At 39.5% G+C, this 23,869-nt stretch overlaps 1 protein-coding gene across 1 annotated transcript; it reads left to right on the top strand.

Annotated features, from left to right (window-relative positions):
* Window positions 1-3,404: 3,404 nt before the first annotated feature.
* Window positions 3,405-22,424, top strand: LOC125302304 (immunoglobulin-like and fibronectin type III domain-containing protein 1). The gene is made up of 21 exons (XM_048255436.1): window positions 3,405-3,531; window positions 4,038-4,177; window positions 7,890-7,989; window positions 8,117-8,143; window positions 8,287-8,335; window positions 8,428-8,617; window positions 8,829-8,942; window positions 10,078-10,240; window positions 10,348-10,607; window positions 14,401-14,556; window positions 14,765-14,906; window positions 15,478-15,590; window positions 15,839-16,019; window positions 17,020-17,199; window positions 17,332-17,460; window positions 17,866-18,174; window positions 18,528-18,613; window positions 19,094-19,286; window positions 21,048-21,344; window positions 21,771-22,097; window positions 22,321-22,424. Exons 1-21 carry the CDS (start codon window positions 3,444-3,446, stop codon window positions 22,323-22,325), a joined length of 3,249 nt encoding a protein of 1,082 aa, XP_048111393.1. The 5' UTR covers window positions 3,405-3,443; the 3' UTR covers window positions 22,326-22,424.
* Window positions 22,425-23,869: the final 1,445 nt, after the last annotated feature.

Raw genomic sequence — 23,869 nt, 5'->3', positions numbered from 1 at the left:
CCATCTCAACATGCTGTTTGTGTGTATGTCAATTTTCATCCAATTTGAGCGCTTTGCTATGTTGCCCACCCAAAATGTCTTCCAGCCCACCCAAGTGTAGTAGGCTAGAACGGACAAACATTTAATTTTTGTAAGGGTCATTTTTTGTCAATCAAAAAGTAGTTAAATGCAATTGGTTACTGATGAAGTAATTGACATATTTAGCCTACATTATTTCTTTTTAGAAGGGTAACTTATAAATGTAATCTGTAACCTAATGTCACACTGTTAGGCTACATTTGGTTTAACCTTTGGAAATGTAGGCCCCTATCTCAAGTCTACTTTTTAGTTTTTGTGTTTCAGGTGTAACATATTTGCATTAATTTTTAGAGGTAAACAAGATGGTAGACAAACCAGACCCAACTCCAGCAGGGCCAAGTAAGTACAATATTGCATTTACATGATCAGTAATACAATAGAAAATTGACACATGCTTCAAAGAATAGTCTATGTTATGTGAGGAATAATACCAGTATTGAGCTGTTCACAAAACAAATTTGGCATTTTTTGTTTGTTTCTAGTGTGAATAGTGTCTTGTGTCTGATTGAAATATGCTTGAGAATAATAGCCTGTATTTTATTTTTTGCTATAAAAAATAGTCTTTGCACTGAGAGAGTTTATGATGTAACTTAGGAGCATGGGAGTAGCATTTTCCATTCCTCTTTGTACAGTGTTGAGTCAACACATTTAACACATTTTTGTAATCATTTTTTTTAGATTACAGTTCCTCAAAGTCCTGTTCAGCTGTTAGGATTCAGGTTGTAAATAGTAGATTAAAAACTGTGGATCTTTTAAAATGTTGAATTGAACCAATGACCTGTTGCCCTACAAACAGGGTCCTTTTGTACAGCACCTGCTGCGATTTAAATCAATCATTTACAGTTTATCCAGAATAACTTGCATTTTTAAATGCTACACTTTTTATGGACAAAATCAAAATTCTTACTTTTGTCAGTTGTTGCAGAGATTATTTTCATTGAAATATATTACAATTTAAAGAGCAGAAATGTGTGGTCCTGGAGTGAAGATTTACAGTAAATGGGGATTCAAAAGACTGGAAGATGGAAGATGGAAGAAGCTGTGCAGCGACAATTATCCTTGGACCAGGACGATGCTGCATAGCTGTTTGTTTCTAATCTACAACCAATCTATATATTTATGCTCACCAGTGGACAAAATGGAAGGCAATCAATATTGTTTTACAATCCAAGTCTATCAACAGTACAAACTACAGTAAAATGGACAAGAGTCAGTGGCAATAAACTGAACAATTCATTGCAGCGAACACCTAAAGTGAACAACTTTACTTTACTGATACCATACCATTTGTGCCACCACATCAGTTTGAAGATTATAATCATGGCTGGACCATTTCCTCAAGTACATGTTCTTAAAGAGGACATTTCCTGGAAGAAACAGAAGGTGGATTTAATTTCTATGAGTGTCCACTATCTTCTGAAATCACAGGGAGATGATGGGTCCTTCACTGTGTTGCTACTGTGGTGTTTGCTTTGATCTAGGCTATTGTTTTAGTAGAAACCCTTTGCTGATGTCTGTTTAGCTCCCTCTAGGCTAGTGCATTGTCAGCCCTTCTGTCCATGTTCTTTTTCCCGATATAATTCCCTTGTGCAGTCAGAGCTATGTCTCAGCTTGATGTCATAACGTTGCTGTCTCGCCTCCCTTTATGTGCCTCCATGTGCATTATCAGATGAGGAAGACCTGCCTCCCGGTGCAGGTAGGTTGTGGAACGTAACCATTTATGTGATCTCACAAAATGTGTGTCTATCTTATAACAGTGCATGTTTTCACCACCACATTTCAACTCAACAACATAAATAACTCAAAAGAAGATTTTTTTGTTTTTCTGTGTAACACCTCTGGTTTCAGTGAATCGGTAATAATAGCTGTCCTTGTGGTTTCAGAGGTGGACACTCTTGTTTATAAAGTAGATTGAGTATAACAACTAGTGTAGCTGTTATGCTGAACAGCTGATTTCACTTCCTCAGTTCTACATACCTGTGTACTGTGGGGGAAAGGAGTAAACCAATTATTATGACTGCCTCTGCACTGCACTACAGCATTTTTGTGGCATGGGCCTAGTTCTGGTCAAACCTATTTTTTACAGTCTATGGGTCAAACCTGAAGCATTATGACTTGTTTGTAGAGCACCACCTAGTGAATAATATTTAAATCTGGTGTTCTACAAAACCATAATATTGCGCAGTAATGGTTAAATCCTTACTTAAATATGCACATTTATGGTCTTTCAGCTGCTGAAGCAGTCAGATATTTAAAAATGTGGCTATCAGGGCCAGCGCACACATAATGTAACTGGACTTCGCACCCTCAGATCTGATGGCATCATACACAAGCTACACTTCCTAATGTCATATACAGCAAACTATGTAACTCAAACCATTGCAAGAAGTGTAAAAAAAAAATAGTTGCATTCATATTACAAATGCTTGCAATGTGGTATGTGTAGTTGCTTCCTTGAACAAGTTTGTCCACCTCTTTCCCGTTCTCTGTATCCTGAGGTGATATACAGTCTAGGATGTCTTCTCTGTGAGTTCAACCACTGACCTCCTGTCCTGGTGGAATGCTACGTGCGCCAATCTTGCACAGTCATTGTGGTTACATGCAAACAAATGATCCGATTTCAGTCTAATTATACTCTTCAGTCTGATTTAAAGAAGTCATGTAAATTGTGTTATTAGATTGTATTATTGAGTATTCTATTTCACTATTTTTATACTCATGAGCATGTAAACTGGAATGTTCCATACTCTGATCCGATTGGTGCTTTAATGAGATTGTTCTACACGTGTAACCACACTGAGTGAATGATGATCAATGATAACATGTTTTACCTGATAATACGTTTCCCTTTTGTGCACTATCTATGTTGTCATTGATGGGACAAACAGCAATTACAGGAAAGTGGCAACAATTATTTCAGATCAATAACTGGAGATGTGTGTGTGCATTCTATTTCATCAACATTTCATTCTTTTCTTGCTGACTTAGTGATATGGTGCCCTCTTGTGGTTCACTTAAATCTATTGTATAGGCACCATTTTCATTAACAGTAAGGAAATTATGACTTTCTCCCTGATAACATGGCAAAATGCAAAAAGCATGGAAATAATAATATTTTTTTAAAAGGAACATCAAAAATCTTTTGAATGTTTTTGCCTCATATTGGTTTTAAAGCCAATAGGTCACAACAGGCAAAGAAGGTAATAAGTGGTATCCCCCAATCTAAGAAAACCTGTTATCTTTATACTTAAGAGTCAATAATATCAGCAACAACTGTTGTGTTTAATATATAGTTGACTTATTCTTACTCTTTTCTCTTAATTTGTCCAGTGCAAATCAAAAGGCGCTCCAGGGTCCCCGGTGTTATGATCACACAGTTTGTGGAGGAGATTCCATCAGGTTGCACCACTCCAGACTTCACCCGCAAGCCGTTTGCAGTGACCATTCCAGAGGGTTAGAGATACTCTTCCATTTTTACAGTCGATGTCTAGAAAAAATGTCATCATATTGAATGTTGTTTGCCAAACATTTCAACAAAACAGAATACAGTAATTTCCTGTATATTAACCGCATTGTGTATAAACCGCAGGACAGTGTTTTATGCAAGTTAAAAAAACAAAACCATATAAATACCATATTAACTGCCCCCGTATATTAACCTCATATCTGGAGACATTGCAAAATCAATGTACCGGTATAAACCACGGATAATAGTTGGGAGATTACGGTAATTTATAGTGGAATTGTATAGTATATTTAATATCTAATAATCTAGCTATGCTATTGAATCACACTAAGTCATGTGCACAAGAAAGCATTACAATGTTGAATGTATATATATATATATATATGTATATATATATATATATATATAATATTATTATTAGTTTATTTCATCAGTTTGTGTAAAAGGTTATGATAAAACATGCATATTGCTGTGTACAAATATTGTCTTTCAGGAAAACTAGCCCTGTTTAAAGCAATTGTGTCAGGAGAACCAGCTCCAAATGTGACTTGGTCTCGGAGTAAAGGAGATACTGCTGATACGGAAAAATTCAAGGCCCGATATGATGACAAGATGGGAGAGTACATTTTTGAGGTAAAACAGCTTACAAATGAAGCATCGAAGCTCTGATCTAAGAGCTGTGGGGAAACTAATTAGCACTACCCATTCATAAGTTCTGCATATAGACAGACCTTCCTCCATGGTAGTCATGTTTAGATCACCAGCTGTACATACTGTAGGCCTACTCTTGTTAAGATTTAAATCACCGGGGAACTAGACAGGGGTGCCCACTCTCCCCCTCACTATTTACAATCTTCATTGAACCCCTAGCAGCTGCCATCCGTCAGAACCCCCTCATCAAAGGTGTCCAGACTCCATATATGCATCACAAAATCAGCCTTTATGCTGACGACATTCTTCTCTTTCTTCAAGACCCCACAACATCAGTAGAAGAAACCATCAAACTCATTGACACATTCTCTAACATTTCTGAATACTCAATCAATTGGAATAAATCTGCAGTTCTCCCATTACATCCCAACAGCTGGGATGTGACAGCCAACTCTTTATCTATCCCACTCTGCTCTTACTATATCACTTACTTAGGGATAAAAGTCTCCCCCAGGCTGTCAAACTTATTTAGCCTAAATTATTCCCCTCTACTCACTTCAATAGATGATGACCTTCAACGCTGGAAGAACCTCCCATTATCCATCATGGGCAGAATCTCAGTAATCAAAATGACAATACTGCCCAAAATAAACTATCTATTCTCTATGATTCCAACCCAGCCCACCCCACTCTGGTTTAAGTCTCTCGATTCATTAATCACTAAATTCTACTGGAAAGATAAGACCCCAAGGATCAAACTCACCACTCTCCAAAAACCAAAAGCAATGAGAGGACTAGAGGCCCCACACTTCCAGCACTATGCCCTGGCCAACCAGCTCCACTTCATCCACAAATGGCTACACCCCACCCCCTCAGACAACACCTGGTTAGACCTAGAACAAACAATCTGTAAAGAAATTAAAATCTCAGATCTCCCTTTCTGCAGTCAGTCGGTCAAAAAACATCCATCCTTCAAAGCCCCAACAATTTCAGCTACTCTGACAGCCTGGTGGAGATTCTACCACATCACTGATTCACCTATAGCACCATCAATTCGCACCCCGATTTGGGATAACTCAGATTTCACCATCAATAAAAAAACACTTAACTTTCACACATGGATGGGAAAGGGCATCACTCACCTTCAACACATTCTTCAAGACAATAATCTGGCCTCATTTTCCTGTTTGGTCCAGAAGCACGGCATCGAGAGTAAACACTTCCTACAATACCTGCAAATTAAATCATCTATCCTAGGAAAAATTAACATCCAGACAGCTAACCTTGACATTCCCCCACCAATCTCAGAGCTGCTTAATATTCCCTCTCCCAAAAAAATACTCTCCCAAATTTACAAAATTATATCTCGCTCAGAAAAACAATTGGCCTGCCATATCACAAATGGGAATCAGACTTATCAATTACTCCCGTGCCGACTTCTGGACCAAAATGTGCAAAAACATCTACCTCATGACAAAGAATAGTAATCTACAACTAATACAATACAAGGTTCTTCACAGATTCCACTTCACTGCACATAAATTGGCTAAAATGGGGTTTGGCTCGGATCTTTGCACTCACTGCACACAAAATAACCCAGATACATACATTCATGCGGTTTGGCATTGCACTCCAATCAACCACTTCTGGGTGAGTGTCACAAAATCTCTCTCTTCCATTTTTGGCTGTCACATCCCAGCATCCCTTCCTTATGCATACTTGGTGATACATCCACAGTCAATTTAAGCAACTCCTGCAATAAAACACTGCTGGTAAGCTTGACTATCGCCAAGAAAACAATCCTCATGAACTGGAAATCTAAGAACAAAGCTCACATCACTCATTGGAAAAACTTGTTAACAGACTATATATCATTAGAAAACCTATCAACTACAAACTTAATCAATACTCAGGATACAACCTCTCCTTGGTACCCCTTTATCACCTACTTACAGTCCTGACCCTCTTTGCCTGAGTTCCATCTCCACACCATCATAACAAACTTCATCAACAGATACACATATCATCGAACACTGGGCAGGGGAGGGTAGCTGGAACTATTTTTGTTATTATTATTAGTAGTAGTAGTAATATAAATAGCATCCCCTTCTTTCCCTCCCCCTTTTATTTACATTCTCTGATAAACTTTTCTAATTTCACTCTTTCTCTCTGCCTCTCCCATCGTTATTCTGACGGGGCCCCATTGGATGGCTTGGGAGACTTCGGTCCCATGGTCGCTGTGTGGTTTTGGCATTGGTTGGGTCCTGTGGGTTATCTATTGGCCCTGGGCCCCCGGTGTGCACCCTCCTCATACGCTCATGCACAGGCCTTGTCCTGGAAGCACACAGCACGCTTTACTCTCTTTTAATTGCACTACATGTTAGGTGACATACACCAAACATAAACAAAAACTACAAAACAGGCTAGGGTAAGAGTGGAGTGCAGGTAGATGCCTCATCAGGTGTCTATCTGCATGCCTCACTTATTTTAATGCACACACATCTTACACAGGGTAAGTGTGATGTGCATGGGGAAATCCTGACAGATATTCACCATGCATGCCCACTTCTTTTAATGCTACACTCTAGATAGATCCCTCAACCTAGCCATTCACATACTGTACATATTTAGGTCAAGAGTGGCGTGTTGGGTGAAGGTCTGGGGGCGAGGTGTGGTTGGCCGTGGTAGTGGGGGATGTGTGCATATGCTGGGGGCCTGGGGGGGTGGGTGGCACGCAGGTCCTCCCCTCTGTCAGCTCGTCGCAGTATAACAGCGGGGGCTGGGTGGAACTGTGGCCATTAATGGGTGCCCAGGTTGGCAATCAGTCAGGCAATCAACCAGGCAATCAGTTATTCCTATTATTATACTTATCTTTAATAGAATAATTACAACTCCTCTCCTCTGAAACCCTCCCTCTCTATGTTCCAGCTTCTCTCCTCCTGGCCCAACAGCAAGCCAGCCTTATACATATGCACACACACACACACACACACACACACACACACACACACACACATACATCCTCACATACTCACTACCCCTCACCCCCCATCCCCACCTCCATCCCAACACCACCTCATTCCCACTCTCAGAGCTACCATCCGCACCCCCCCATCCCCCCTTCTTTTCATTCCGGTCATCAATTTCATCCCTGATAATCATATCTGTAATCATCCTGGACGCAAATCATCCTTAGCCTTTCTGTTATTAATGTTATGTTGTGTTATGTTTGTGGAAGCCAAGTCAATGTGATGTCTTGTTAAGTTACAGTATGTGTTTATGTAATGTACATCTGTTTGTCGTATGTAGTATTCTTGTGCATGTCGTAGTGTTGCATTTTCTGTAATGTCAATGATGTTTGCAAATAAAAAAAAATAAAAAATTTTTTTTAAAAGTTTAAAAATTTAAATCAGATGATGGATTTAATGAATAGGGAAATTATGTGATGCGGATATGCGGTTATCTTAAGGTCATGGTAACATTGTTCAACAATCATATAGATTTTACTACCTATGCTTTATGCATTTGCAGTGATATCATCATCATGTAGAAATTCCCCTTAAATACAGTATGCAATACATCTCCTATCACCTAAATCACCTATATTTTCCAATAAGAGTTGGAGAGGCCTTTTGTTCAGGGATCTGATATAACGTTGTTTTTTTTGTATTTGTTTTTTTTTTTACCATGACAGATCATCAGTGTTGATACAAACCAAGCAGACACCTATAGATTTTTTGCTACAAATCCTTATGGAAGAGCTGTGTGTACGGCCACTTTGAATGTTATTGAAGGTGAGCAAGTATACAAATTAAACATTAATCTACATTAATCACTTTTCCCAAATTAATTTTCTAACTGACTGACATACTTTATGTTACACTGATAATTAATTGGTGTTGATTTTTTGTCCTGTTTCAGTTGGATTTAAGAAGAAGCAGCCAGTTGGTATGTGTGCACAAATGCTAAATTGCAGACTACTTGTTGAGTTAACTTTCATTTTCATGTTATGATGTCCCATTGAAAAATGTCTCATGCAACATAGGATTCTGACATTTCTGTTCATTTTTGTTTTTAATTTCCAATCCCAGTTGTCAAAAATGATCCAGAGGATTTCAGGAAACTTCTAAAAAAAACAGTGTAAGTATGTTACATATATAAATATTTTCTATTGAAAATGAGTTATTGCAAGGAAAATAAAATGTGAAATATTGCTATTTCTACTTAATCAGAATTGTGAAAAGAAAGCCTAAAAAGGTCCAAAAGGAAGGAGAAATTGATCCAGCTTTCTGGGAAGTTCTGTTGTCCGCTCCCAAGAAAGATTATGAACGCGTTTGTTTTGAGTATGGAGTGACAGACTTCCGTTGGATGCTAAAGAAATTGAATTTAATGAAGAAAGAGAGAGAGAAGGAACAGGCAAAGGTAGACACCTAACTGTGCTTTGGTTTTGACTTGTGGTTTGAAACTCTGAACTCTGAAAGTCTTAGGCTTTTGGATATTGTTTCTCATTTTAACATAATCTATACAGGTGTCCTTTCAAGTACTACTACCTTAAGCTCTGATTTATTAAGCCTTGTAGGTACACTTTAAAGTCACACTGATTTGCTGTTTGCTGTTGTCTCTTGTTACATAGTATGTCGAGAAAGTGGAAAGTGTGAAACAGATTGAAGTGAAAACCGACGGAAAGGCTGAGTTTGAGGTTGCCATGCAGCTGTTGGACCCTAACAGTCAAGTGCTCCTCTTTAAGGTGAGATACTCTGGGGTTTTACACTAATGATCAGAATTGATCTGGGGTGTGTTTCTACAAAAGTTAGAGTGCAGTAAACCACCATGGTACGACACAACGTTCTCTCAAACAAAGACCTTGTAATACCTGTGTCTAGAAAGTGATTGTAGTGGTGTTAATGATGTCAGGTTATAAGTTGATGGTAAAAAAATAGTCCTGTATTATTAGTAGAGCATTTATATGGCTAAAAATAATTCCGTGGAAATGCATGGATTCCAGTTGCTTCCAGTAGCAGCCAGTATCAGCAACTGGAATCCATGCATTTCCACGGAATTATTTTTGGAATCTGATCCCTTATCATACCTGTTCATTCGTACTCGTCGCTCGACTTATCGTGACTAAATTCAAGATGGTGGCGAACGGTAATCTTCCTGAAGGTACTGTCTGTATAAATCGTCTTTGAAATAAACTACCAGTGCTTTTTCAAAGTTCTCAATGTCTCATTTTAAATGTCAGGGCCCTCGGAAGTCTACCAATGAAGTGCTACTTTGAGCATCGTAAATGGTGTAAAACAGTGATTTATTTGCATGGCTAGGCCGATGCCAGAGGCACCCCCTTTGCTATTTATTATTTTTTCTAACTCAAACTCATTGGCCTTTGCTCATTTTCTGTGAAGAACATAAAAATATATATATTTTCAATGACTGCACACGGTACACCCCCCCTACACATAACTATTACATATGAGGTGTTCAGGTCTACTGGACCCGAGTGTAATAATTGTAGGTGCAATGTACCTTAACTGGACCTGCTGTGTGTGTGTGAGCGTGTGTCTGTGTCTGTGTGTGTGTCTGTGTTTCTGTGCATCTCTGTGTGTGTCTGTATGTGTGCATGTCTGAGTGTAGGTGTCTAATTGGCGAATATGAACCATAAATTATGTCTGTATCATTGGTTATTGAGCTAAAATAAACATCTGTTAAGTATGTTTACATAAATTCTTATGGCTGTATTGATTTAAAAGCTTAATAATGTGGTGGGTCCACCAGACCCGGGAACATTGGCTGTGTAACAAAAATATGAACACCTTACAAGGGTTAATGAATTTGATATATTTTGAGTAATGTAACCTTGTCCTCTTTCTTTCTCTATAATAAAGGATGGTGTTATGGTTGATTATGGAACTAACAATGATAAGAAACATAATCTTGAGCAAAAAGGGAGTAAGTATATATTCAGCATCAATGATCTTGGACCAGATGATGCTGGCCTTTATCAAGTGGATGTAGAAGATGCCAATGTGCTCTCAACTAATTTCAAAGGTATTGTCATGCTCACAATACTCCATACTCAGTTTACAATAATAATTTTCAGAGGTCAGTCCAGCAGTTTCTTATGCATGTATATTTCCACTGTTTTCTAATTTCAGTTCCTGATGTTGAATTTACCTCCGCACTTAAAAACTGCGAAGCCAAGGAAGGCGAGGCAGCTTCATTTGAGTGTGTCCTGTCTACTCCAGTTGATAAGATCATGTGGTATGGAAATGATGTTGCAATGGAAAACGAAGCAAAGTATGACATCACTGTTTCAGCAGCAGCAGCAGCAGCAGCAGCAGCAGCAGCAGCAGCAGCAGCAGCAGCAGCAGCAGCAGCAGCAGCAGCAGCAGCAGCAGCAGCAGCAGCAGCAGCAGCAGCAGCAGCAGCAGCAGCAGCAGCAGCAGCAGCAGCAGCAGCAGCAGCAGCAGCAGCAGCAGCAGCAGCAGCAGCAGCAGCAGCAGCAGCAGCAGCAGCAGCAGCAGCAGCAGCAGCAGCAGCAGCAGCAGCAGCAGCAGCAGCAGCAGCAGCAGCAGCAGCAGCAGCAGCAGCAGCAGCAGCAGCAGCAGCAGCAGCAGCAGCAGCAGCAGCAGCAGCAGCAGCAGCAGCAGCAGCAGCAGCAGCAGCAGCAGCAGCAGCAGCAGCAGCAGCAGCAGCAGCAGCAGCAGCAGCAGCAGCAGCAGCAGCAGCAGCAGCAGCAGCAGCAGCAGCAGCAGCAGCAGCAGCAGCAGCAGCAGCAGCAGCAGCAGCAGCAGCAGCAGCAGCAGCAGCAGCAGCATGCAGCAGCAGCAGCAGCAGCAGCTGCTGGAGCAGGACATGGCTCAGGAGGAGATGGCTCAGGAGGAGATGGATCTGGAGGAGATGGATCAGGAGGAGATGGATCTGGAGGAGATGGATCTGGACTCGGCGACGGTTCAGGTTTGGGGGATGGATCTGGAGATGGGTCAGGTGGTGATGGTTCTGGAAAAGATGGATCAGGCGGTGATGGCTCTGGAAAAGATGGATCAGGCGGTGATGGCTCTGGAAAAGATGGATCAGGCGGTGATGGCTCTCGGGACGGGGATGGCAAAAATAAGCGCAACAGGACAGGCCCTCTGGTGCCTGAAACCAAAATAGGTGAGCATGCTCAAGAGCCTGCAGTAATAATTAGCATGCAAAGCTCTAGGCCTATTCTGTCATTCTCAGTGCCAAATTAACATCAGCAGCGAGGAAGTGAACTAACATCCCCAATATCTGTTTTCCTGTGTGCACGATGCTCATATTTGCCTCTCTATATGGTCCTTGTCTGTCAGCATGTGCGTAGGAGCTCTAGCCAAGCTGAATTAAAATCTAAAAGTGAGGTTTGGAACAAGTCCGTTTTTATCAATGCAAATATAAGTGGCAAACTTACTTGAGTGTGACAATCTTTGGGCATATTCAATATTTTAATTAGGGTTTCAGTTCCATTTTATTCCATACTATGTATGTAGCTACAGTCATGCACATACCTGTATGAGGAACTCTATGTTGTGTACATGTCGAGCCACAAAAGGTTTTGCACTGAATTTAGCAACAATTCTTTAACCAAACTTATTTTGCACAGAATATCAGTGGGTAAAATCAGTATTTGACTGATCTGACGGGTGAACATTGTATCAAGCATGTTGTCTAGCTATTGTTTTGCTTTTCTTTTTCTATTTCTACATCCAGAATACATTTTCAAAATCTGTTACCATGAGTTAACACACTGACATAAGTCACCAAACCCACCTTCTGGAATATACCTCAAGCCATCATGTAAAGATATGTTATAATGAACATTAGAAAGATGCACCAGACAAAAAGACAAAGGTTTTTTACCAGCATGTAACATGAGTTTTTCCTTAAACTATAACAAGAAGTATATACAGCCTTAATATGTGAAAACATACAGTATGTTGTGAATGGAAACATTTTAATGAAAGAAAAAGCATTGTTATTTAAGAAATGTTATTTCAACATAAGGGATGATATGGGGTTAAAATATTAACAAAGTATTTGTGTATTGCTTAATGTAATCACCTTGTAAATACTGACATTATTTTTGTTACCCTATCTTTACACAGCAGCTTATCATATCATATGTGAATCAGTATCAAGAATCTGTACTGGTGTGAATTGTTGTCTAAATGGACGTTATACAGTACATGACACTTCAGTACCAACATATTATTGTAGTCATATAGATATTGACACTCATGTCCAACATAAGTGATATGAGTGTAATTGTGTCATACCAGCAAATAACACCTGAGTGTAGGATCTAGGCTACATTTTAATAGCTTTATAATTAAAAAAATGATATTGTTTCATTTTTTATTTGTGCATCACTTCAAACTATGCAGGGAGTCTGTGGCACTTCCTGGCTCTCATTTAACCTGCTTTGGTAAGTGATCTGAAAGGCTGTCTATCGCATGTTCCCCTTAAGATTGTCCAAATGATGCAAAACCACATTGTCAGGGCTGTCCCATTCAAGTCACTGGCTGATTAAACAGTCATAGCATTCAGTCAGTTTCAACAGATCATCCACAGCCATTTTTCTGTTTGTTTAATCATGATGAAGTTACCAAAGTAGCTACTGTAGCTTATTCAATTCTCTGTCTAAGTAAAAGAATGTGATTGCAACACAAGAGAAAAAAAGTCTGCTGTGTGAGCTCAATTCATTCATATGATTCTCGGAACAAAGAATGTGTAACTTATCCATTGTTTTATGAGGTTATCAGCAAAATGATCAATAAAGCTATGTTATTATATATAATAATAGTATTGGAATGGTAAAAATATGTAAGGTTATAAATATTTATAATCTTGCTTGATTAGCTTTTATATTTATGCTGTCTAAGAATTTTGTTTGGTAGATGTAACATGTTTGATTAAGTTTGCTCATCAAGTCAAACATCAACAACGGATATTTTCAGTTGGGGACAGCCCTAGACATTGTATTGCATCTCATATAAAACAACTAATGGTCTCCTCTTTGTGTGTGAGGGAAAATCTTGGAATGTCAAGGCCAAGAGTGGTCTAAAAATTAAACACCCTTTAAATGGACTTGATTTAAAAAAAAAAAAAAGAAACTTTTAACAAGCACCATGTGATTCACTCATTAATTTAACACTTATCAGTATCACTAGAGAGAAGAAGCTACACACAAACACATATAGTAAAACAGAAGCCGTATTATGGTATAAGACAATTTCATAACAGAAGAGCAAAAGAATACTGATTTCAGACGGAAATGTCCTCAAAGTTTAAAGGCTCTGTCAGCGATTCTAAGCTATTTCCTGTAACACTTTTTGTCACATTCAGCGAATATCTCATCATAATCCACTACCTATCCATTTTGTGAGACCACTATAAAAAAAACAGTCTTCGTTCACAGCCCTGGCTCCGTGAACTGGAAACTAACTAAGTGTAGCAAGCCTGTTCCACAAACACAAACATAACAAAAAAAGGGGGATTGTAGGGAAATGGAAGGAGAGTTTTAGGAGGATATTGGTGAGTTCGCTATTTGGTGTTTTGTTAGTGTTTGGTTCAAATATCAATGGACAGGACATCCAGAATCGTTGACATTACCTTTAATTTACAGTAATACAGTTCTAAGGTGACAGGTTTACTTTAGGTGCTCATAGTTTATCGTGTGCATCTTTTGCTTTTGTGATATTTACATCATGGCTTGCTTTGGATGTTGTTTGCCAGTGGATTATGTAAATACTCTTTTTTTCTTTTGTGTTTGGTGTTGTTCAATTTTATTTCTAGACACATTGCTAATAAACAGGTAACACACATGTGTGAGCACATACAATTCTTCCACCGTGAAATGACAGCACAAAGTTACCGAATTTAGTCAGAAATTAGTTTACATCAAAATAGAAATGTGAAAAATGTGAACGCTTATTACAATTATCCTCAAAGACTTTGGGGGTGTAATCTCAAGGAAATCAAAACCAGCTCATGTTGATGATAACATCTCAGTGTAGAGGAATCCAAGCTGACCTGTAAACACATCTAGCTCATTTCCACCATAGGTCCTTCATAGCCTGTTGTATTGTTTAGAGATGCTAAAGAATCAGGTTCAATTTGTATTACAATATACACATACAGAGGTCATTTAAATCTTAGTTGGCCAGTATTTAATTGACTGTTGTCCATAGATATTCATAATTGTATTCTCACTTACTTCAGATTCTGGAGTCCATTTTGCCAGTGGATTAACAAACACCACCGCTAACAAGGGAGAATCAGCTGAGCTTTCCTGTGTTCTCAGCAGCGAGAGCTGTGAGGGCATTTGGTACAAGGATGGAAGGAAGGTGAACTTTGATAATATATCTGTTCACTTGTTCAGTAATGGTAATATAATGTTTTGATTCATTGTAGGCCTTGTGATGTCAAAGTGATGAAATGAAGTGGAAATCCAGGGATCCTATGTATTATATATTGTGTTTTCATAATATGGCATAAACCTATTTTTGCAGCCACATTATTTATTTGCATTTTTACTTGTATGTCCCACTTAAGTTGGACTCAACAGAGGGTACTACTATTAGAAAAGACGGGGCCACCCACAAACTGATCATCCACAGCTGCGATGACGATTCTGCAGGGATATACCGTTTTGAGGCAGATGGGCGCAAATCGGAGGCAACGCTCAGCATCGAAGGTCAAATTGAAACATTGTATCCTTGTGACAGCTGGGAAATACAGTGTTTCAAATTAGAATGTCACCAGCATTCTTTTCTTCCTTACCCTCCTTTATTTATAAATGTACATGCTGAAATTACAGTATGTACATATATAAATAGCCATATTTTACTGCTCCTCATATTATTCATCCTGCACATACACTTATTCTTAATAATAAATAATAATAATAATAATAATAATAATATATTTTATTTATAATGCACTTTTCATCACAGATCTCAAAGTGCAATTCGTGCTACTCTTATAATGTTACTGTTTTTGCACTGCAGTGGTACTGTTACCACACTACACATAGCTGTACATACTGTACATATCTATCTTTACGGTTCCTACTGAATATCCATATTTATTCTGTTTTTCTTATAATATATTCTGTTAATACACTGCATATATCTATATTATTCTTATACTGTACAGAATTGTTATTCTGTACATGTTGTTCATACTTATATGAACATAAATAATGAGCCATATTTATTCTGTACTCTGCACAATGACAATAAAGTTAAATCTAATCTAATCTACAGATCCACCAAAGATTGACTTGGATTCTTTGAAAGCATTCCAACAGCCTGTCATCATCAAAGCAGGTGAAAATGCATTGTTCAAGCTGCAGTTCAATGGGAAGGAGCCAATGAAGGTATGTAATTGGTACTTCACTACAATGCTGATTAAATATTGGACTAGTAAAATGGAAGTGGAATGCCAATAAAAGATAAAAGAGAGGTATTTAAAAGAGATATGAGTATTTATCTTTTCAATTAGGAGAATCAACAGTTGAAACAAAATAATCTGCTCAGTGTCGCCCATGTTTCAGACTTTCCATTTTTATCTAATATAATAATTCTTAATAATTGCTCAAACAAAATCTATTTCTCTGGGTTACAGGTGCAGTGGTTCAAGCAAGACGAGGAGATGCTGCCAGGCCTGAACGTTAAGACTGACTCCTCTGACACGTATACTTCCCTGGGCTTGAGTAAATGTCAGCGGAAGGACACTGGAGAAGTCAGAGTCAAAATCAAAAATGAGCATGGCACTATTGATGCCACTACACAGCTCATAGTGCTGGGTAAGTCCGTTATTACCTCTGTGGAAGATGTTGGTCAACAGATATTGTAATGTGCTGATCAAACCACTCTCGCCAGACGACGACGATAGCCTACTAAGCTCACTTTATCAATGTTTAGAAAGATAAACAATTGGATCAGCCAAAGCTTTTTCCATAATTGAAATAAGGACAAAACAAAGCAGCAAAAGGTTATTAAATGGGGTTCTTAAATCCCTTGATTCCTGTTCCTATGACTGAACTCTTGCACTCTGTTCTCATAGCAACTTCATTTTTTTTACATTTGTAAAAAACAGTGTACCCCTCTGGAAACGGATCGCTTTAATAGATGTGTAATAGATGATAAAATGGATAAAATCTTCTCTCTCCCAGACAAACCCACCCCACCACAGCCACCAATAGAAGTTGTTGAGAGTTCACTGAGTACTATTGAATTCAAATGGCGCACCCCAAAGGACGATGGTGGATGCCCTGTCACCAACTATGTTTTGGAGCGCCAGCAACTGGGACGCAACACCTGGACCAAACTAGGGGATATCCCTGGTAAACCGTCTTACAGGGACACTGATGTAGACCCGGGGAGGAAGTATACCTACCGCATCAAGGCAAAGAATACTGAAGGCATCAGTGACGTGATGGAGACAGATGACATTGCTGCTGGCTTATTATGTAGGTCTCACATATCAATACTCATCTGGTATTTTCATATTGTGTTAAAAGTATTTTTTATGTGGAGCATTAAAGACATACCCTGACTATCCTAAAAGGTTCTGGATGCCTAAGATTAAATCATGTATCCAACAACACATAAGATAACTAATGCACAGATCCCCCTAGCCCCCGTGTGTCCGCATAACTTCTTGCATTGAACTTTTGGGCAGCCGTGGCCTACTGGTTAGCGCTTCAGACTTGTTACCGAAGGGGATCACGGGATCAAAAGAGTATATATACTTATATATACTTATACTTAAACAAATCAAATTTTGTTCTTATTTTTATTCAGCCTTCCCTGGTCTCCCGGCTCCTCCAAAGATAGTCAGTGCTTATAAGGAGTGTATTAACTTGACCTGGCTTCCTCCAGCCAATACTGGTGGATCTAACATTATTGGCTACAACCTGGAGAAACGCAAGAGAGGAAGCAACTTGTGGAGTATGGTGAATCGCCCTAATGAGCCAATTAAAGGTGAAAGTTACCATATCTCTAGTTCCTGTCCTGTGTACAACAGCTTTTGCATTGTTTTGGTGTATCTCTGGGAGAAACATGCTTATGATACTGCTAGTCATAGTAATATTGCAATGCCTCTTTTGTCCACAGAGAAAAAGTGTGCAGTGAAGGATGTGATTGAGGGGGCAGAGTACGAGTTTCGAGTGGCTGCCATCAACATTTCAGGGGCAGGAGACCCCAGTGGTCCCTCTGAGTTGGTGTTTGCCAGAGACCCCAAGAGTAAGTCTGGGTCCAGCTCCAGTATTCTAACGCCCTATAATTGTTTCTGTTCCAAACAGGCTTAAAGAGTATGTTGCAGACGCACATGTAGTTAATTTATTATTGCGCTTTTCAACTGTAGTGGGACCCCGAGAGCAAATCTTCTTTAGTGCTGGTTTAATATGATCTTTATGGTGAAACTGCAAGTGTAGTGCCAGTAATGCAAACTGCATCAATAGCATATGTAGTATAATAAAGCATCATTGGTTAATGAAAAAGGAGGGTGTTTTCATACATATCCATTTAAATTAAAATCAGATAATCACAAAACTGTACCATTGTATTCTTTCTGTCACATTATTTGTTGTATGTATTTGTTGCTTGTTCTAAAAATAATGAAATCCCACAATGTTTATGTCCATCTAGAACCCCCAGGGAAAGTCATTGACCTGAAATTGACTGGCTCTAACTACAATAGCCTGAGTCTCTCATGGACCAAGCCAAAGACAGTGGTAGGAGTGGAGGATGAAGCCAAGGGCTACTTTGTGGAGGTCCGACCAATCGACAACATTGAATGGAGTAGATGCAATGCCACTGCCTCCATACTGACATCCTTCACTGTGATTGGCCTAAAGTCTATGGCTATGTACTGGGTCAGAGTGATTGGCACAAATGATGGGGGAGAGGGAGACCCACAGGGCTTTGACAATTACATCATCGCCATGCCTCCTCCTGGTCAGTACTGCTCAGATCTTGCACAGCATGTGATTTGAATTATAGGTAATTCGGAAAGTTGAACCTCTTATTTCTTAGAGAAACATTTTGTTTCACAAAGGATTAGGACTAGGTTGGTAGTTGCTAAGTGATAATAAGCCATCTCATGACAACATTTATTCCAGTCAAGTACATATTTTTAGTAAATTTTTGCTATTTTAGTAAATGTGTGTTCCATTCCCAAAAGGATGCTTTTCATCAGAAAAGTGTGTTTTGTGCAATCATTGCTAAGAAGCATCTGTGATTGGATTTGCTGCTTTGAATGTATCAGCTGCTTTCACCTGCACAATCATCTCTCATCTCTGTCCCCTCAGTGAAACCGAAGTTCACAGATAAAAACATGAAAACCTTCATAGTTATAAGGGCAGGAAACACAGTGCGGGTTCATATCAACTTTGAGGTAGTACTTTTTTATTTTAAATAATGCATAATTACCCTTGAAACATAATAATGTGTGTGCTTTGAGGTGAATATTATATTTCAAAACAAATGCAACTAATATTTCTAAATGTTTTGTCCTGTATATGTAAATGTTTGCCAAAACATCTGCTTCTCTTATCAGTCACAGTGCCTAATCCCAACTCAGTGATTGAACTGCTAGTAATAGCTCAATGACTGTCATATACAGAATATTGCCATGTCACTTACTGCCTTGTGACTTGAGTTGTGACTATTGTATCAATAGAAATGTAATCTCTATATTTAATGGAAATCCAGTGCTTCTGTAATTATTAGGCCATTGTTCCTTGGCAGTAATCCAGTGGATTTAATGCTGTGTTAACTAGTGTGTATGCTCCGTGGGATAAGTAATAATCCAGACATTAATGGTCCTCATTTGTGGTAGTAGTAATGCAGTTGCTCTGTTCTGTGATGGCCATAGGCCTCTCCCATGCCAGATATCACCTGGTTGAAGGACGGAGCTCCAGTGGCCAACCATGTCACCATCACCAACTCACACAAGGGCTCCCAGTTGCTAATCCCTACCTCGGAGCGCACAGACACAGGCATCTACACCATCATCGTCAAGAACCTCGTTGGCCAGGAAACTTTCAACATTGAGATCAGAGTGACAGGTAGTTGTCTCTCTTGAGGTGAAATTACAATGAATTTTTTTGCAAATGCTTGAAATGTAAACGCTTAGGTACTGCACCCCAGTTCATCCTCTGTCAGCCATTTCACGGAAAGGGGAAGGACCCTTACAACACTGTGACCGGAAAAAAGATTTTGTGAAAATATGTGAACCCTATGAACAGTTTGGAGTTTTCTGTTGTTATATCATTATTTTCTTATTTTACCATCACCAGTTTTTAAATATGAACTGTCAGGTCTGTATATGTACCAAATGCATGGCATTATTTAAAGGGAATTGTGTGAACGCAGCTGCATTGGTAAAGTCAAGAAGGTAATTGATTAAACATATTTGGGGGCTGAATTCATCACTTTAGCAGACCAATCAAACAGACTTCCTTTGGAAATGGTTTGAGCAGCCATGATTTAAAAAAGAGAGAGAACCAACAAAACCACTGTAGTGCCAAGGCATACCCACAGAGATCAACAATGCCAAGAGGAAAGGAGATATCCAAGGACAAAAAGAAGAAAGTAGTGACAGCCCATCAGTCTGGGGAAAGCTACAAGACCCTCTCTAAAAGATTTCAGCTCTCTCCATCCACTGTAAAACAAATTATTTGCAAATGGAGGGCATTCAACGTCAATGCAACATTGCCTGGAAGTGGATGCCCATCAAAACTATGACCAAGAAGCACCAGAAAGATAATAAATCAGGTAAAAGACAATCCTCACATCACCTCTAAAGAGTTACAGACCTCACTGGCAGCATCCGAGAGAGATGTAGATGCGTCTACAATCAGACAAAATTGAACATGACATGATATTCATCGGAGGATTGCTAGAAGGAAGCCTCTGCTCTCAAGAAAGAACAAAACTACCCAATTCAACTTTCAGAGGCCTTCTGGAAGTCCATTCTCTGGACAGGTGAGTCCAAAATAGAGTTATCTGGTCACAATCCAAATCGTCAGGTTTGGAGGAAAGCCAACTGTGCAAACCAAGAAAAGAACCCCCTCCCAACAGTGGAGCATGGTGGTGGAAATGTGAAGGGGTGGGGCTGTTTTTCTGCCACTGCCCTGGATGACTCCATATCATCCAGGGAATCATGAATTCCCAGGCCTACTGTATCAACACTTGATCTGAGCCTCATGTAATCAGTCAGAGAGTTAAAGTTAGGGAGGAACTTGATTTTACAACAGGACAATGAGCTTAAACATTCAAGCAAAACTACGAAGGAATAGCTTAAGATAAAAAGAATTTGTACTCTGGATTGACCTAGTCAAGTCCAGACCTCAATCCAATAGAAATGTTTTGGCTAGATCTGAAGTGGGCCAGGGGTTCCTCCGACCTCTCGACTGGCAGACTTCTGCAAGGAGGAGTAGGCAAAAATCCCCAGCACCAGATGTGAGACACTGGTTAATGGGTACAGAAGACGTTTGGTTGAAGTAATGGCTGCAAAAGGAGGTGCAACAAGAAATTAACTACATGGGTTCACATACTTTTGCATGTCATATTTTGTTTTTGTGAGCTAAACCACTTTTGTTGAATATATAATGAAAATATATAACTTTCTTTTGTTTTTATCTATTATTTGTAAGGTCAGCTTTACAAATTGGAGTTTGGATGTTCATTTAATAAGGTTATTTTATTTGTTTGTAAAACAACTGAGCATGTGTGGAGGGTTCACAAACTTTCAAGCAGCACTGTATATGCTTATAATCCTATTCTTTTTCGTATTGATTTCCATTTACTTCATGTTGTGTATGCAGATGACCCCAAGCCTCCAGGCCCTGTGGAACTGGAGCAGAACGTCCAAGGGACGGTGACAATCTCTTGGGTCCCGTCTCCAGATGAGAAGCGTGACGATCATCTCCACTATCTGGTGATGAAGCGTGACTCCATCAAGCGCACCTGGCGCATTGTGGGTGACCGCCTCTTCAACCACCAGTTCACTGCGGCCAGCATCTTGCCGGGCCGAGAGTACAACTTCCGGGTGTTTGCAAAAAACGACATGGGCATGTCAGAGCCAGCGATGGCACCGACATGGGGCACGGTGGTAAAGAAAGGTTTGTGGACAGAGGATGGCTTTTGTTGTAGCTTGAGTTTACTTTATATTTAGGATATTTATAATCTTATTCAACTCTGAAGTAGACAAGAAAAAAGCTCATTTCCCAAAACGTTTTTGTGTTCTTTTAAGGACCTCCTTGAAAACTTTCATTTCATTTCATCTCAAGACGTCTTAATCAGTTCATCTCAAGACGTTTATCCTATTATGACAGATCTATGTATGACAGATACTTAAAGGAACTTAAAGGAACTTAAAGGAACACGCCAACATTACTGAGTTGCTGCACGCAGAGACAAGAAAGATATGTATCATGTAACTCTGGGGGAGGCGGCGAATCAGCTTATTTTCCAAAATGTTGCCATGTTCTTTTAAGATGCTGTTTTAAACTTCCTCAGTGCTGATTTCAACATATTTGCCCTGCCAGAGAAATTTACCCTCAACATGCCGGAGTCCAAGCCCCTGGACTTACAGTGTCCTCCCAAGTTCCTGGTTCCTCTGAAGCTGCACGCTGCACCCCAGGGCTACGAGTGCTACATGAGCTGTGCCGTGAAAGGGAACCCCACACCCCACGTCACATGGTTCCACAACAACGTCAGCCTCAACACCAATATCAACTACTACATCTCCAACACCTGTGGCGTCTGCTCCATGCTCATCCTAAGGGTTGGTCCCAAGGACACTGGAGAGTACAAGGTCATTGCAGACAACCCTCTGGGAGTGGCAGAGTGCTCCACTCAGCTCACTGTCCGAGGTACTGTAACTACACTCATGACTGAACTAGATGGATACACATGTTTGCTGTTTGACTTGATGCTTGAAAGTATTTTCATATTTCATTGCTTGCCAAAATGTCGTATTTTCTTATTTCATAGCTGGCCAAAAGCAGCCATTTCATTGTTTTGGCAGATTTCAAAATCTTAGTGTGAGACTAGTGCTGTTGTTAAATGTTATTCTTTTTATGACTTGTTTTACAGAGTAGAAGATGCTTTGCGCTGATGATCTGCAGAAGTAGCAGCTATTTCAAGATCGCTGCATAATAACTTATACCCTGTCTGGCTCATGTTGTGGAGGTTCCAGTATGTATAGATCAAGATTTGTTTTTCTCCATGGCTTTATTGATGCTTGCAAAGCACAACATGAAAATATTCACAGGAGAATAAAACTTGCATATGATATTAGCATCTGGTTTTGTATGTTTGATTGTAGGAAGGGTTTTGTGTCAGAAATAAATACATTTTCTGAAGGAATTCTATATGTTCACTGCATTCTTTCTCCTTTTATTGTGTATCCGCACTGCTGCAAGTAGCTTAACAAATGCAAAATGTTAGAACAGCCCTCATTCCTTTTCTTTTAAAGAACTTGCCAGGCATCCACAGGCACCTATGTTTATAGAAAAAAACCTCCCCAATGCATTCAAAAGCAAGTCTTCCTTTTCCAAATGGGCAACTACAGTCTGCAGTAGAACATTGAATTATTACTCTCATACCCCCCTGACTTTAGTCTAAACCTGCATCCAAAAACATTCATCATTCAGCATCAGCTATGTGTTTTGTTTTAATGTGAGGTAAGTTTATGGATGAACTGGATCCAAATATTATAGCTCTTAATTCTGTCTTTTTTGTGAAATGGAGCCTTTACAAGGTTATTTTTATTTAGGAAACGCAAAATATCGCAGAGGGGGCCTCTGTTCTGTCTGTGCTTTAGTGTTTTATAATGCACACACTCACCTTAGCCCCTTTTGGTGCATCTTTCAGCATGTGAGGCAATCCCAACCAACGAGCTTTTATAAGTTGACTGACAAATCAACACAAGGTGGAATATGATGAAGTATCTATGCCAGTGGATGTTTCTTGATATATTTATGACCACATAATGAGAATGTGTGTGAGCAGTTATGCATGTGCGTGTATGTGCATGTGTTTCTGAGTGTGTGTGTGTGGGTGTCGATGGTATTTTGTGATATTATGTTTGTGTTGCTGTGATTTATAAGAACATCATATGTGGATATGTGTGTGTGTGTGTGTGTGTGTGTGTGTGTGTGTGTGTATGTACAACTATGTGCTTGTGTGATCTGTGTGTGCGTGGACATGTGTACTGTATGTGTGTGCGTAAGTCATGTCCAGCCTACATTTATACATATTTAGCTAAGTTGAATTTATGTGTTATATAGGTTTATCTGTGTATCTCTGTATGTGCGTATGAATGCTATCTACCCACATTTCTCAACAACTGCCCACAGATCACTCATTATCTCTCAGCGTTTGTCCACTCATGTTGACCGCTGATGCATTACCCACAGGTGCGCTGGTCCTACGTGGGTGGGATGGCGGAGGTTGAAACTGAAATAGGCCGTGGAGTGGCCCCTGAGGTTATTTGTCTACTACAGCTTATAAGTGTCAAAACAGTAGTTTTTTTAGTGTGAAAACTACAGTTTTTCAGAAACTTTTTCCCGTTTAAATGCAGGAATGTAATATTTTGGACATTAAAAAATTGCTTTGCAACTACATTGCACTGTAGTTTTTA

This window comes from Alosa alosa, chromosome 10 (genome assembly GCF_017589495.1).
Source record: "Alosa alosa isolate M-15738 ecotype Scorff River chromosome 10, AALO_Geno_1.1, whole genome shotgun sequence".
Lineage (NCBI taxonomy): Eukaryota > Metazoa > Chordata > Actinopteri > Clupeiformes > Clupeidae > Alosa > Alosa alosa.
Note: the sequence above shows the minus strand (reverse complement) of the source record. Positions and strands in the feature narration are given on the sequence as shown.